This window comes from Diaporthe citri (genome assembly GCF_014595645.1).
Source record: "Diaporthe citri strain NFHF-8-4 chromosome Unknown scaffold_7, whole genome shotgun sequence".
Classification (NCBI taxonomy): Eukaryota; Fungi; Ascomycota; class Sordariomycetes; order Diaporthales; family Diaporthaceae; genus Diaporthe; species Diaporthe citri.
Genome location: NW_025064852.1, coordinates 421,557 through 437,615, shown reverse-complemented (window position 1 = coordinate 437,615; position 16,059 = coordinate 421,557). Strand labels below are relative to the sequence as shown.

The window sequence follows — 16,059 nt, the reverse complement described above, 5'->3', positions numbered from 1 at the left end:
GTGGCAGGCGTCATTATCTGCTATTCACTGCAATGATGCTTGGAGCAAGAAACAAGTGCTGCTCTAGGACCGGGCTTCGGAATAGACAGATGGTTGTTGAGAGAGCCTGTCAGCATCACGTGGAAGGATCAGTGTGGCGTTGCTAATCATTTGGTGATTGGATGCAGAAGACACAGCCTGCAGGAGGCTTTCTGTCGGGCTCCCCAGGAGTGTCTTTTGGTATGGCTGTGGTCGGGCGAATACCACCATGCAGCGCCAGGCAACCTAACCGTTGGGCCTCATTGGGCGCCATTAGGCGCAGTCTTACTCTTCCCACTAGTGGATAGTGGCCCGCAGCTGAAGCAGTGTTGGCTGGAGGTGGTTACACAGCATGCACTCGGCAGGTTAGATAGAATACAAGTAGCGTCTAGGCCTTGATAACGTGAATGGGGGTCATGGCGGCATATCCATCCTTTACTAGCCGACACTACTTCCACTACGGGCACAGTCCACTATTAAGCATCATTTGTCATCCACCTTAGTCGCTGATACACGGTGTTCTTTCACATGTTGATTGAAGCCCGAGAGGAGAAAGTGTCAACTTCCTGTACCTGAGTATCGCCAATGAATCATTCAGATTTAATTATTTGGCGAAAATCAATTTGGCGGTAATAGGGAGGAGTATTTGCTATGCCCGGAGGCATCATTGGCAGATATTGAGCCGTCCAGTGCAGAAGGTTCCCCTTCGACACGGGGAGGATTATTCGAATGTCTTTGTTCCAGGAATCGTCATGAATGTGCAGCTTGCACGTGTAGGTTGGGATCGGCCCACTCGCATTGCCAAGACTAACTGTGCATGAAGTGTTACCTACGAGTACTTTTGTCAAAGTGATAGGCGCCGGTGGCCATCTGGTGTGGCAGATCTATCCTCAGAAATTGTCATCAAGGCGTCCAGTGTCTGTCCTGGTTCGGGGACTGGCACCAAAATGTGAGAATCAGACTCCTAGTTCGGCCGTCCTGTTTGACGTGGTATTCGCCACGTCATACGGCGAACAGTATTCATGTTGGCCCAGTTTTAACTCAAGATTAATTCCATCATTTCGATGATAACTGAACTTCATCACTTAACAGATATCGCAAGGTTCGAACAATGGGCAGATCAACTTACTCAGTTCCAAGCAACTCGACCAGAGAATACTACTGTCAACAACACCTTCATCTCATCTGGCCCACATACTGTGTCTGTGCTCCATATGAAATCGTGAGTAGCTCTCGAATCTTTCCTCTGTTCATCTGCAGCTAATCGTTAGTAGTGATGGTAGCAGGTATGCTAGAAAGGTGCTCAGCGTAAGCCTCAGTACAGGAGAACAGTGTTTGATACTTGTGAGGATGTCCACTTTGCAAATACTGCACCACCGAACTTTGACCAAAGATGCCGTTTCAAAGTCCCAACGGGATAAAGGCCGATCGCAATGTTTGTTGCCGCATCGGCACATTACTGTTGTGATGCATTCCGAATCTACTATTGAATCAGAATTTGGGAAAAAATATACAATCGAAGGTGAGTTCACAGTTTTTCCCAACATCTCCGCGATACTACACTAAATCTTACTCAGTGAAGTATAATACCAAGTTCTTTGTACCCGACAAGCCGAGGTTCATCACCATGCATGATGTGCTGTGTACTGAAGAGGACCCGAGATCATCAGCTGCACACAATCCAGTTGCGTTTTCAGAAGTGGCGTTTGAATTCGCGGATTCTTTACGTGAGTCGACCCCAACAAAAACGTCGCTGCCTGTCTACAAAGCATTTAATAACATGTGACCAGTTGCGAAGAGTCTGATATCGGATCTGAGACACGCGAAACAGCTCTTGTGCCTGCAATATCTCACCGGTCAGCGGTGGGGAGAGCAATTGATGATACGCAGGTAAATGGTTCATTTTTGTCTCTGGATATTCAGTTGACTAACACCTCGCCGGAAATAACAGAGACTTACCTGGAGATTGCTTCATTGGGCATCTTGTTCTGAGTGAGGCAGAATTCAAATTAGTCGTGGATCCAGAGTCCGGCAGGTTCCGAATCGTCCTGCTAAGAGGGGACCACACCGCCGCGGTGTGTTTTGACTGTCAGTATCAACTCATCCTAGAACTTCACCCATGCTTCTTCTAAGTTGGAGCTTTTACAGCGCCATCAGAAGTTTTACAATAGGGCCTGGCTCGCAACGCAAGCATTATTAGTAACAGTCGGCCTGCCTGGTTCATGGATATTGATGAGACGAGGATCCACATTGTGAGACAGGAGTCCAGCATAGACCCTCTTTCGGTGTTCTTTACAGGTTACAAAGCTTCTTTCAGGCTCGAGGAGGGAGAGGGGGGAGAGGACTCTCAACATCCCGATGTGACAGACGTGGCTTGAAAACACCACTGGCACGCTTGGGATAGAGAGCCCTATTCCTTTGCAAGTTTACAAGGTGCACTACTAATATCGTCATGGCCGGTGTGGGTATCGCAGAACCATTGGGGGGAAACCGACCGTCATTTGACACAAAAACACAAGATCTTTCAGTGAGAACGAAACATCAAGACGCTGACGGGTCCAGGTGCATCAGCCTGGCCGTGAGGGGAGGTATCCAGTGGCCAGCGGAAACGGGTTTCAGCTAGCCCCAAGTAGCATTTTGTTATCATTCTGTCTGTACCCCGGGTCAAACCAGCCATTTACACGATGAACTTGCCTGCTTCAATCCGAGACCTGCGTGGGCAGATGCATGTAACGTCCCAGCGGATAACACGCACCAGGGGCAAACATCGTTGAGTCTAGATCGCAAAAGATGTTGAAGAAAGAATGGGTTGTATTGATGTGCAGAGGAGGAGAACTCCCCACTCTGGCTGCTAAGAAATGGCTCCTTAAAAACACCCCTCTCTAACCCCGAAACGCTCCTTCCGCACCACAATGTCCATCGTACAGATCAAGGCGTAGAATTTGAATCAACTGTGCATGTAATACTTTATTGACATATGACGTTACGCCGTCGATGCGCGAGGAGCCTTGATGGACAGTTGACACATTGACCAACTGGTTGGAGACGGACATCTAGCTCCCAATTCCTTACTAATGGCATCAATTTGGCACTGCACTAAGGCTGCTCGAATTGGTCGGGCCAGAACCATGAAATCCCGACAGATGGAGCGACAACAACACGAGATATGAGATCCACGTTTGGTGTTAGGGCCACAAGTCCTCACTGGCATGTAACCAGAGAAAAGGTACTTGCAGCATACCAAGCCATTGCGTGCCAGTCAGCAAGGTTGGCTTGTCCCGATCAGTCTAATCGCAGTGTGTTGTTGAGGCTGGACCTGATCTAACCGTTGGTGGCGCTCTGACGGCAGCAGAGCTGCTTTACCCTAGTCCACCTCGTTTGTACTTAGTTTCTGAAGATCCAGGGGTCTGGACCAGAGATGTTGCGCGTGGGACGGAAGCATGATGTCAAGCGACTCGTCTGCACATCAACCGTTCCATCCTCCGGGGCTGAAAATCCGAGAGCCGTTCGGCTGTCATCTCGATGGCGTCCGATGTATGCGGCCAAAGTATCTTGCGTCAGACATGGGTAGGTAATCAGAGCCTCAGACCTCGAGAGCGATGACAATTAAGAATCAGGTCTAGGGTGTCCTCAACAATTCTTACCCCGTATCCACATTTTGGGAGAACGCTCCCACGTTTCTGTTGGAACTAGCATCAAGGTTAAATCAAGCACGAGCGCCGAGCGTCAGGTACCAAGGCTCAAAAAGGTGCTCTGCAATGTGTTAACTTAAGACGTCGGCCGGTAGACTGAACTTGAACGCGTCAATTAAAATACAAACTCTAAATGCTGTTCACTTGTGTAACAGCAGTTGAAATGATGTTCATCCAGTCTCTCTTCAGTCTCCTTCCACCAATGGACTGCGAAATTATACTACTGCAAGGGGTCTGCGTTGTCACGAGATCACCGTTCAGGCACCAGTATCCTAGCTCGCGGTCCGTCCCGGCCGTTCTTACCTAGCACATGCACCGTCGACTTCCCAGGTCCAATCTCCACCTCTACTACATTGGGACAACCAACTCAGTGATACTTTCAATTCGTCTCTTGAAGGGAACATGGTGACAAGGCGGGAAATGCATGGACTTTCTGTCTACTGTAGCCTTATTTGAAATGGTCACAAAGCTGGAGTCGCTAACAATGCTGCCTCCAGAAGGAGCCTTGAAAGCAGCTTGAACTGCTTCGTGTGTCGTCTAGGAGCCGGTCCGAAACGGTTTATCTAGTGCGCACGACTAAATGTTGAGCTTTTCAGTGTAGCTGCGATTTCATCTGGAAGGACTGTGAAGGACATCCATATGAAAAGAGAACCTTTTCCAGATCCGCTGTTCACAAGGTAAATAGAGCTTAGTGACGCAGTTTCTGTGAGATAATGGTGGCACTGATTTTCCGCCGAAAGATTTAGGGCCGGAGTCCAACACTTTACTCATCAATGAGTGCAATCGCTAGCAACGATGGTTAACAGCCTGCAGAGGCTCATTAGCTGGCAGCACGAAAAGATGAGTGGTCAATGACGAAAGAAACAAACCACCAGTAGAGGTATTTAAGGACGCCTGCCTCTCTGCTCGATGGGAACCTTCGATGACAAGATCAAGCTCACCGACCACATCCGGTACTTGGGCATTAATAATATTTCAGTTCAGGCAGTTGTCCAATGGTTTTGTTGACACCTCAAGATGAATACACTCAAGACGACCGTCCTCCTTTATGCTACTGTCCTCATCAGCCCGGTGTTCGCGGCACCTCAGGGGGCTGGTGAGGCAGTCAAGACAATCGCCCCACCTCGATCAACCGGGACTCCCACCACGAAGACCATCACGCACGATGCTCTTGATGGGCCTCATTCTACTGAAGCTACCCAGGCTGCCTGGGTGGGCGGGCGACTAAAGCAGCGGATGGAACAGCCTCCGGAGCATCTCACAATTGAGATTCTCAATGCGTATGGTCAGTATCTTGTTGCGTGCACGTTTCACAAGCACACATTCTCCAAGACGCTAACAACGGTAACAGGGCATGAAATCACAACTGCGCATGCCAGCAACGCGGGTAGTCCGACACCAGTCGGAGGCCCTATCGAGCCTGGCATCGTGCCCAACGGGACGACGGCCTCGTTCGCCGTCCCAACTGGCTGGGCCGGCAACGTCGCCATGAACAGAGCCAATATGTCAATCACCGGCGACGTGACTCTGCTCGAGGCATCGTTCATTGCGTGAGGCCACCCCGACCCCGCCGCAGATGACCTATGCGCCATCCAAATCCATTCATGCACTGATGCTAACACCCTCCAGTCCCGAGGGCTGGGACTTCGCCGTCGCAGGCGTCGACGTCTCGCTCGTCAACGGCTTCACCGTCCCCGTCACGTGCGAGTGCGACGGCAGCTGGGTCGCCGGGTGCAAGAAGAACCTCTTCGACGCCAAGAAGGCCCGCGAGGTCCAGAACGCGGCCAACGCCGCTGTCAACCCCCTCCGCGCCGACATGTCGGCCACCTCTGCCGAGCCTTTCTTCGCCCCGTGCGAGGGGGCCGCCTACACGTTCCCCAACGACCACGCTGCCAACAGCTTTGGCGCGTGCCAGAGCGGGCTGATCTCTTGCTGTGTTGGGACAGCTTGCCAGGCGTCGAATCTAACGTCTTCGACATGACCCAAGGCCCGTTTACGGCAGAGACAGATCCCTTATCACAGTGGCAGGAAAGCACGTTCCTTTTCCAAGACCTCCACTCGTGATAGCAGATCAGATACGGCACAGACAGAAATAGTCAGGGTAATATGGCACTACATTGAGAAATGCTTTTGTCTTTGCTTTTGTCTTACGTTCCCTCCTTGGATATCTAGATGAAACACTTAGACCTAATTCGACAGACTCCTTATGTCGAAGGATCAGCAACCTTGACCGTGGCCTTGCCGAACGTCTTTCCGTTAAAGAGCGACAAGAACGCGTCCTGCGCCGACTCGATGCCCTCGAACTTGGTAGCGCGGGCCTTGACAGAACCCTCGGCGATCCACTTGGGCATGAGCTCCCAGAACTTGTCAATGTTGTCCGTGTAGATGTTGTGGTCCCAGAAGACGAAGCCCTGGATGGTGATTCGCCGGCGGAAGATCTCGGCAAGGTTGGTCACGCCGAACTGCTCCGAGGGGGGCTTGTTGTACTCGGACACCATGCCGCAGACGACAATCCGCCCAAACCACTTCATGTTGGTCAGCGCGGCCTGGAAGTGGTCGCCGCCGACGTTCTCGTAGACGACGTCGACGCCCTCGGGCGCGAGCCTCTTGAGCGCGGCGTCGCAGCTCTCCTTGGTGTAGTTGAAGCACTCGTCCGCGCCGAGCGACTTCACGTACTCGGCCTTCTCGTCCGAGCTGACGCTGCCGATGACGCGCATCCCCTCCTTCTTGGCCAGCTGCACGACGATCTCGCCGACGGCGGACGAGGCGGCGTTGACCCAGATGGTCTCGCCCTTCTTGGGCTTGACGAGCCCGTAGAAGGAGTTCCAGGCCGTCTGGCCGGCGAGGCCCAGGGCGCCGACCCAGTTGCCCAGGTCGATGTTGTACTTGTTGTCGACCTTCCAGATCATGTGGGCGGCCATGGGCTTGTACTCGATGAGCTGTGATGAAGTGTGAGTCTGGGGCGAGCTGAACATGACTGCGTCTCTGGATGGGGTATACTGACCTCCACTGGCACGATGGAGTACTCGGCGAATGGCAGCACACCGGCGATGATCTCGCCCTCCTTGAACTTGTCGTTGTCGCTCTTGACCACCTGGGCGACGGAGAAGCCAGCGATGGGCTCCTCGGGGACGTAACCCGGGACGTAGCTCTCAAAGGTAGGGCCCTTCATGCGGTCGCGCATGTGGGGGTCGAAGCCCAGCACCAGCGTCTTGACGACCAGGCCCTTGGGCGGTGGCGTGAGCTCCAGAGGCTTGTCCTCGAGGGCCATGTCCACGTTGGCCTTGATCATCCCCTGGGGGATGCTCTTGAAGATGAGCGACTTGTTGCTAACGGGCGCCATGTTTGCTGTGTCTTGGGTTTCTGGGAGTTCGGTCTACAGGTGTGGTTCTGAAGCCGTCTTTGCGCTGACCTGATTGTGCGGATGAAGACCTGAAGAGTGGTGAGGAGGCCGAACGCCTTCCCAATGCAGCTTTAAAAAGCTCAGAGCCCCTGATCGCCTGACTGTCACGACCTGCCTGCATGCCTCGGTCCGGCGATGATCCCCGGGCCCTCCCTGGAGCGGCGCCGCTAGGGGATATTTGGCCGCGTTTCCATTCCTTGCTGGAGCATCTGAGGCAGTCTCATAGGCGATAACTTGCGTGTTTGGCCGGGTTGTGTGGGCTTCATGTGGATCCCCCGGCGAGCTAGACGCAGGATTGACGGTAGCTGGGATCCAGTTGTGGCCTGATATCAGCTTTCTCATTCTGCGCTGCCACATGGCAAGATCGGTTGTTACCAATTCAGTAGGAGATCAGTCGGATAATAACGCTAGCCGAGACCTACGCTGAAAGCGGAAGAAGCACCGCGAGCTTGGTCCGGAGCCGCATCCACGATGCGACGCTGTCAATTCAGGTCTTACCAGGAATGGTCGCTTGGCAGTGGTTTTGCTACCTGACAGCCATCAGCTAGAAGGGACCTGGAACTGATCTCCAGTTCTAGAACACGAATTGCACGCCAGGGGTCCGTTCATGTTCAGAAAGATGGAGGCCAACTAAAAGGGTATCGAGGTCCTGTCCGAAAAGTAGCATGTTTCCCTTGCGCGCTTTTTTTTGTTGGGTCCAACTCCTCCTTTCTCGTCGTAGAATCCCACCGCCTGCGTGAATGCATCCTACTGACTAGGCAGACCTTTTCTGGCCCCGATTTCAAACTTCGCACTGACTTGTGTAGGTTTGGTAAGGGCTGTTATTTCGAATATTTGTCAGGCTCCCGTCGACGGAGAAAGACAGATCATCTGTTGAAATGATCCCAGCGACAAGTTCCATGCACATGTTTTGACGGGACCACGAAATGTGGAGACGTGCCGGCAGATCAATCTGCACCTCAACATCCCACCTCAATCGTGGCAAAGGTCTGTGCGTGGTTCCCATGGCAGCCAGGGGAGATGCGTGAGGAAGGGCTAGACTTCATCGAGGGCAGCGAGTGGGTCAACCAAACGCACTTGAGCTAACTTGACTATATTACTAGGCACGAGAACGTGAGATACCTCAAATTCCGTGCTTCACATTCGGAACAATTCTTGGATGGCCTCGTCTGAAGACGTGAAGTTGTTAACTCCAGTTTTGAGGAGCTCGGGAGAGTGCTGCCAGTGGACCTCACGTTACAAGATTAATTGGCTTGTTCCGTCGGGGCGATTCAAAAAATTGTCGGCTGCGGAAGAGAAGAAGTTCCTTAGATGGCATACTTCTTCCCCACAATTCTTGATGCCGTGTTTATGTCTCTCGAGTCCTACTGTCCAATATTGAGGGCTTTTGTTGGACAAGAGTCCTTATTTTCATGATGTGCGGGTGTAAACTGTTATGCTTAGTATTGTACCACGCTCACTACCCTAGGCGCCATCAGTGCCGGTGTCAAACAATTCAGGCAAGCAGCCCGGGCGTGTCGACCACCGAGGAAAAGACGCTGCAGAATTCTTGAAGAATCTCCAGAACTGATACAGATCAAGCTTGCTCCACAGTAGCTGGAAGATGCTCAAGTGGTAAGAGCTGTCTGCACGGTGCAGGCGTTGAATCTAGCAGCTAGCAGGTTCTTGCGAAATCCAGTGGATGGGCCAGTGGATAGAGGACCGGGAATTAAACGTCCAAACTTTTTTTTTTTTTGCTCTTCTGAAGGAATGATTCAAAGAAAAGAATGCAAATTGAGAGCGCCGTCACTGCGTGATGAGAGGCTTAGGCAAATAAAGTGGGTCAGCCGTTGATGTCATGCGGCTACTGAGTGTGATGTCATCCAGCATCAGGTATAAGCTCATGGCTGTATGACCCTTCCCTGACCTTGATCTGGGAATTTCAAGACCTCAAACATACACGCTACGTTCAATCCTGCCCCGTCGCATTTTTTTTGCAAAATGGACTCGAATTTACACAACATCGCCACCAATCTCACCAACACGGTGTTGGCCAACAGGGGAGAGCAGGGGCAGCGCAACGCCGTGCTGGTCTCACAGCACGGCACGAACATCCGCGACCCGGGCTTCCTGTCCCACGACTTCCGGAAAACCTTCCACGCCCCACCGAGACTATATTTCACGGCCGAGAGCGACCAGTTCGATGCTTCAACGTTGCAGGAGTGGCAGAACGCGGGCTTCACCATCGAGTACTTCCCCATGGGCAAGGGTGGCGCGTCGTACACGAGAAAGCTGCAGTCGCTCTTCACAAAACCGCTGGAGCTAGGTGAAACCTTTGGAGTAATCGGTAGGTAACATAACGTCAACGTACTTCCTCAGCATTTTAAATACGCGTTGGGGAGTCGCTTGATCTTGGATGTGAGAACAAGAGTTCAGATCTTGCTACTGGAGCCTATCCTCCTTGTCCCCTGCATCCCAGTCCTATCTCCGATCATATTCTGACGAGTCATTGCAGCATATGGGGACGCGGCAGGCGCCTGCCTAGAACACTTCCACATCCTGGACAACAACCCCGAAAATAAACTGGGCTGCCTGGTGGCATACTACCCGAACGTCATCCCTGACCCTCGGGCCGCATTTCCCTCCACCATGGAGGTCGTCGTGCACCTCGCGGGCGACGAGGTCGGCGAGGTCCATCACAGCCAGCTGGCTGGGGTTGAAGGGAAGCGCAAGGTTGTTCGCCACGACCTCAAGGACGCCAAGGGGAAGGGCAAGAAGCTGGACATGGCTTATCCGTGCTACAAGTACGACGCCGAGCCTGGGTTTGCGGAGCGGGACCTGGACGTGTATGATGAGGAGCGCGGAGCAAGCAAAAGACCGGACTCTTATGGCGGTTAAGAAGGCTTTCCGGGTGTAATTTGGTACTGACGACTGGCAATGCCTGAGACGAAGACTGCAAGAGAGGGCGATGATGATACCATACTGAATAAGGTCTACTGTATTCATTGCTAGCGATTGTCTGGAAGCATGAGCTAGTAAACAATAATTCCAACTGCATGACATGGGTGGATTCTGTTCGCTGTTGAAGTTTGTGGCATATCCGGGCCCGTGTTCTGTCTGCGTACAAGCTCTGTGCACCAACGGAAATCCTCTTGTTTATGAGAAAGCCAAGCCGTAGAACACCATCTCTGGCATCGGGTACATCAGACGAAAGACAAAATGGGATAATTGCATCCGAACTCTGCTTCCAACTGCTTCCAAAGTGGAGTTTTCCCCGCATCAACAACACCACGGCAACCAGGTTCCCCAGCGCCAGGACGGATGCGGAGATGATTGCTACTGAGGAGAAGGCCCAATCCCTACCAGCCGGCCATCATAGCGAGGAACGTTGCGCGTCTTGACCATCGCGATGCCGGGCGATCAGCATTTTCCCGACGGCTCGGATAACAAACAGGTCACTTCTTGGAGTATGCTGAGGGGTTGGTTCACGATGGACCGCGCGACTCGCTACCTATGGATGCAGACTACAAAAGGGCGACTTTCTCCCCTGCAGGGCAGGGCAGGTCCGCCAAACCCCCACGGTTAACCACCGCTGCTTGCAGAAGGACCGGCTCGACCTGACCTGATCAAGATGAGGGGCTCACTCTCCGTTGTGGCTGCTGCTGCTGGGCTCGGTGTTGTCCTCGGCCAAGACATCGGCGCGTCGCTCGTTGTAAACCCCAAGAACAGCCCCGGGGTCGGTGGAAGCACTTCATCCTTGCCGATTGACATCGCCAGCCTCCGTAACAACAGGGGGTTCGGCAACAGCCCCAACGACGCGGACTTTGACGGCACCGGCGCGGGTTATCCGGCACAATTTCTCCCAGCGGAGAACTTCAACTACGGAGGGGTGGACTTCATCTTTCCGCAGTATCAGGATAACAATGGGAGCGACAATGTCCTCGCTCAGGGGCAGACCCTCAATATCAGCAGTGGCCGCTATGTCGGTGTGCACATGCTCGCTGCGGCGGAGAGCGCCATCGCCACGGGCTTTGTCAACGCTTCGTACGCGGATGGCTCGACAACAAGCGGTGCAGTACTGGTTGACCCGTTTTGGGCATGGCCGTATCCTTATGGCGGCGATATTATTTTCCCATACTACCTCACAAACGAGACGGTGGACTACAACCGGTCTATGATCTTCAGGAGTATCACATGGCTCGACAGCTCAAAGGAGCTGACGAGCCTGCAGCTGCCAAATGTGACATCGGGAGCCGCGAATGGGCCAGGCGGTGCAGCGCAGGAGACGAGGCTGCACATCTTCGCCGTGTCGTTGATCCCGGCAGACGCTGACGGGTTGAGCTTGGACGTCGAGCTGGCACGGAGCACCAACACGTGGGTCGAGGGGACCAACAAGACCCGTCAGTACCATTCTTCTCCTGCTACGCTTCCCCGATCTTTGTGCTTTAGAATGTTCCAAAATGTATCACTTTGGGGTCCGTAGCAGGTGACTAACAGGTACTAGAAATATTCGAGGCGATCATCAACAACGTCGGGACCGAGTGGGTCCTAGCCAACCAGAGCGTCACCGTGTCGATCGAATCGGACGGTGTCCGGACGGTCCAGCCGGGGTACATCAACCGACTTCGGCCCGGAGATCAGGCCCGCGTTCAGATAGGCGTCGTCAATGCCGACGGCGTGGCAGAAGGGACCGATGGCACTGCCACCTTGGCCATTTCGGGGACGGGCGTGTCCACGAACTACACGTTCAATGCTACCTACGGCATCCGCGAGTTCGAGCCAACATACGAGAGCATCTACGCGCACGAGTCCCCTCCGTGGTTCAACAATGCCAAGTACGGGATTTTTATCCACTGGGGCGTGTACGCCGTCCCGGGCTGGGGCAACTCGGGCGACAACGAGTCCTACGCCGAGTGGTACTGGTGGCGGATGAACTCGGGCCCCAACAGCACGCGCGACCGGACCTACGAGTACCACCTCGAGACCTACGGGCCCGACGTGGTCTACGACGACTTCATCGCCAACTTCACCGCGTCGCAATTCGACCCCAAGGAGTGGGTCGACCTCTTCGCGGACGCAGGCGCCAACTACTTCGTGCAGGTGTCCAAGCACCACGACGGCTACGCCATCTTCGACCTGCCGGCCAACGTCACGGAGCGCACGAGCGTGGCCCAGCTCCCCCACCGGAACCTGCTCCAGGAGATCTTCGACGCCGCGGCCGAGCACCAGCCGCAGCTGCACAGGGCGACGTACTACAGCCTGCCCGAGTGGTTCCACCCGGACTACCGCGGCTACGGCTTCGGGGACTGGCCGGGTGGCAACGCGACGAACCCGTACACGAACGAGACGCTGCCCTACACTGGTTACGTGCCCGTTGGTGACTACGTCTCCGATAAGATCCTGCCAGAGATGCGGACGCTGGCGAACATGGGGACTGAGATTTTATGGTGTGATATTGGTGGCCCGAACTTGACGGCGCAGTTTGCTGCCGAGTACTTCAACAATGCGGCGAGGCAGGGCAAGCAGGTCCTGACGAACAACCGGTGTGGTACGCCTGGGGACTTTGACACGCCTGAGTATGCGAAGTATGAGTCGGTGCAGATTCGCAAGTGGGAGTCGAGCCTGGGGATGGATCCTTATAGCTACGGGTACAACAGGGCGACGCCTGACGACAAGTACTTGACGGCCCAGGGAATCGTGACGAGTCTGGTGGATATCGTCAGCAAGAATGGGAATTTCCTTCTTGACGTTGGACCCACTGCTGAGGGTAAGCAAGATCCCGACCCGTGCCTGGCTGTGAACTTGAAGGACTGACAATATGCCCTGTAGGAGTCATCGTCGACATCGAGCAGCGCAACCTCCGAGCAGCAGGCGTCTGGATCAAGTCCCACGCAGAGGCCATCTTCAACACGACGTACTGGTCCATCACGCCCCAGGAAGGCGACACCGTGCGATTCACCCAGACTCCCGACGCCTTCTACATCAGCACCCTCTACGCGCCCAACGACACCCTCGTCCTTACCTCCCCTGTTCCCTACGTGGAGGGCGACGAGGTGACTGTGGTCGGCGGGAACAAGTCTGGCACGGTGGTCCCGAGCGAGCTGTCCGACGGCAGGCTGACTTTGACCATCAGCGAGGACGTGAGGAACGCGGATGAGTATGTTTGGGTGTTCAAGATTGCTTTCGGGGGTGCGAATAGCACCAACGGCGGAGGCAACGGCGGCAGTGGCAGCGGGTCGGGAGGTGGAGGAGACGGGACTGGCAATGGCGCAAACGCCCTCGGAAGCTCGTCCCTGCTGGCATTGGCTCTGTCACTGGCTGTGATGCTTCTTCTCATCTGATGCAGTCGGTAGTAAAAAGTGAGTATCTAATAAGACTATACTTCGTATATACCTAGTGTGACATCTCCAGCCAAGCGGATGTCCCTCTTGGAACCATGCGTCTTCCCAAACCTCACACTTTAATCCGTCTAAACTCAACCACACCCGTTGGATCCGGCCCGCTCACGCTCCCGTAGTAGAAATTAGGATACCTCTCCTTGACCACCTCGGGGAAGCGCACGTCAAACTGCAGCAGGATCCGCGCCATGATGAGCTTGATCTCGTTGGCGGCGAAGAAGCGCCCCGGGCAGGCGTGCTTGCCGAAGCCGAAGCTCGTGTTCTCCTTGGTGACGCTGACGAACTGGTACGACTCGCGCGTGCGGAAGCCGTTGGGGTCGGGCGTCCCGTCCTTGATGCGCAGGTCGTAGAAGCGGTAGGGGTTGAACACCTCCGGGTCCGGGTAGTGGTCCGGGTCGTGCAGCACGGGCAGGCTCGGGGTCTCGATGTATGTCCCTGCCGGGATGTGGGTCCCGTCTTTGAGGGTGATGGGCTTGTAGACGTAGCGGCGGAAGGAGTCTGCCAGAGTAAGTCTCTCTCCCTGGGCAGCCGTACGTGCCAATGCTCAGGTAGACTTACCAACAAAGGGCGGGCTGAACCGTTGACTCTCACGCATGAAGCTGTCCAGAAGCTTCATATTGAACAGCGCCTGCGAAGTCATCACACCATTCGTTTCCTCCAGAACGGACGCAATCTCCTTGCGGATATCCTGCACCACCTCGGGACGCACGGCAAGGTCATACATCATACCAGTCGCAGCCAGTGTCGTGGTATGGATCGCAGCCAGAGTGAGCAGGAGCTGCATGTCAGTCAAGTGGCCAACATCAGCGATCCCGTGCTCGGTCGTCTTCTCAACCATCCACTGCAGCAGGTCATCCGGCACAGGGTGGCCCTCCTTCATCAGCTGCCGCCTCTTCTCCACCATCGGCTGGAGGAACTCCCTCATCCGGCGCCTGTGCTCCTGGCCGCGGTTGACCGCGGGCGCCAGCTTCAGCTTCACGACGAGCGACCTCATGAACTTGGGCCACCGCTTGATCTGCGCCGCGCCCGCCGTGATGTCGTTGGTGAAGTCGATCGCGGAGGCCAGGTACGTCTCGTGGCGGCAGTGGTCTGGCCCGACGAATATGTCGCCCGAGACGATCGCGACGACCCGCAGGAGGATGGGGAATATGATGAGCGAGTCCAATTGTTGCAGGATGGGATCTCTGAGTTGATTGTGTTTTCGACTTGCGCTGATAGCCTCGGGTTTAATCGGGCTGATGTTTCAGTGGGTCAGGTCAACTGTGGCCCTGTGTGTAATGACGCGCAAGGTGGCTCACTCAGGCTCCTGGTCAGTTCAACCTTTACAACGCTGTTGGCGACTTCTGTCCTATCCTTGGGTGGGAATAGCTTGATGTGGTCGTTGGCGAACGTCTAGTGTGTGACGCGTCAGTTGAAGACAGCACAGAATTCAAAGAGTCGGAATAGTACATCTGTAAATGCCTTAAGGACATCGATCTCATCATCAGAGCGTGTTCTCAGCTCATCTAAGTATGCATTCGGAACGATGAGGTGGTCACCTATATGCAATGTAAATCAGCCGATTGGTCGGTCCGCATGAGGTACAGGGTATTTGTCGGGAGCCTACTAACCATCAGGCATCGTCAGTCGGTATACTTGGTTCTTGAAGCGGCGATAGCCTTCCTCGTACAGCTTTACGGGCTGGTACAAGAACGCCTCCGCTCGTTTACGCCGATTTCCATATTCCTTGCCAAGTAGGGGGAACTTTGTGATTGCTGACTGTGAACCCAGTCGATGTAGGACGATGATGACTGTGGCTATCAGCGCCGCGAAAGCCCAGCCGGGCAGATTTTGCCCAAGCATGGTCGGAAGACCAGTGGATGTCATTCTGCTCCTTTAAATGCAATTCCTTCACAAATTCGGACTCTCTGAAGACCAATGTTGGCGAGAGACCGTTGAGGCAGGCTTACAAAGTGTAGCACAAGAGGGGAGGTGAAGCTTATTTAGCTTCGTACAGTCGTACCTGGGATATTGTTGTTCCCTTTTTCAGCCAGTCAATGCGTTTCACCACGGTGAGGGGCGCGTGTGACCTCGTGAGGCTTGGCCACGGGAGAAGCTACGGTGCGGAGGAGGTCGACCATCCGGCCACTCTTATAGGCTCCGCACCCAATTCATAGGCCATGCGGTTTCTCCAAGACTTATGCAACTGGTGCTGACTGATATTCATGTCAGGAATTCGGATTTATGATTCTCTCCGTCGACTGTAATGATCATCGTCTTTCCACTCAATTGTAAAGCTACTAGTAACGCTCATTACTTAAGTACTCGCTGCTTTGTCACAGGTAAATCGAACTTGTTACCGCATATCTGGAGGCTATATCCCTACAAATGGATTTCCACTCTTCATCGGCGGAGGTATGGCTGCCAAGCATACACTGGGGAGATGTGTCGGAATTGAATAGGTAGCCCAGCGTCATTGGGGGCAGATCCCGGCTGTAACGCATCATTGAAAACGGATTGGTGAGATGTGGAAAATTGGGAGCAAACACCAGGAGAGCCTAAGCGATATTCGGGGATAAAGACAATAGCA

General features: G+C 54.1%; 5 protein-coding genes across 5 annotated transcripts; 3 read left to right on the top strand and 2 right to left on the bottom strand.

The window, feature by feature from the left end:
* Positions 1–4,619: 4,619 nt before the first annotated feature.
* INS49_013331 (uncharacterized protein) lies at positions 4,620–5,691 on the top strand (the record flags this gene model as incomplete). Its single annotated transcript, XM_043174030.1, has 4 exons — positions 4,620–4,663; positions 4,778–4,995; positions 5,062–5,260; positions 5,340–5,691. 4 exons carry the CDS (start codon positions 4,620–4,622, stop codon positions 5,689–5,691), a joined length of 813 nt encoding a protein of 270 aa, XP_043020975.1.
* Positions 5,692–5,914: 223 nt separating this feature from the next.
* INS49_013330 (uncharacterized protein) lies at positions 5,915–7,053 on the bottom strand (the record flags this gene model as incomplete). Its single annotated transcript, XM_043174029.1, has 2 exons — positions 5,915–6,649; positions 6,715–7,053. The coding sequence occupies 2 exons, from the start codon at positions 7,051–7,053 to the stop codon at positions 5,915–5,917; spliced, it is 1,074 nt and encodes a 357-aa protein (XP_043020974.1).
* A 2,040-nt stretch (positions 7,054–9,093) lies between these two features.
* On the top strand, positions 9,094–9,990 carry INS49_013329 (uncharacterized protein; the record flags this gene model as incomplete). Its single annotated transcript, XM_043174028.1, has 2 exons — positions 9,094–9,439; positions 9,608–9,990. 2 exons carry the CDS (start codon positions 9,094–9,096, stop codon positions 9,988–9,990), a joined length of 729 nt encoding a protein of 242 aa, XP_043020973.1.
* A 511-nt stretch (positions 9,991–10,501) lies between these two features.
* Positions 10,502–13,433, top strand: INS49_013328 (uncharacterized protein; the record flags this gene model as incomplete). The annotated part of the gene is made up of 4 exons (XM_043174027.1): positions 10,502–10,559; positions 10,695–11,492; positions 11,597–12,859; positions 12,922–13,433. 4 exons carry the CDS (start codon positions 10,502–10,504, stop codon positions 13,431–13,433), a joined length of 2,631 nt encoding a protein of 876 aa, XP_043020972.1.
* A 112-nt stretch (positions 13,434–13,545) lies between these two features.
* Positions 13,546–15,332, bottom strand: INS49_013327 (uncharacterized protein; the record flags this gene model as incomplete). The annotated part of the gene is made up of 6 exons (XM_043174026.1): positions 13,546–13,988; positions 14,049–14,725; positions 14,789–14,796; positions 14,817–14,882; positions 14,940–15,028; positions 15,101–15,332. 6 exons carry the CDS (start codon positions 15,330–15,332, stop codon positions 13,546–13,548), a joined length of 1,515 nt encoding a protein of 504 aa, XP_043020971.1.
* Between the last annotated feature and the right edge of the window lie 727 nt (positions 15,333–16,059).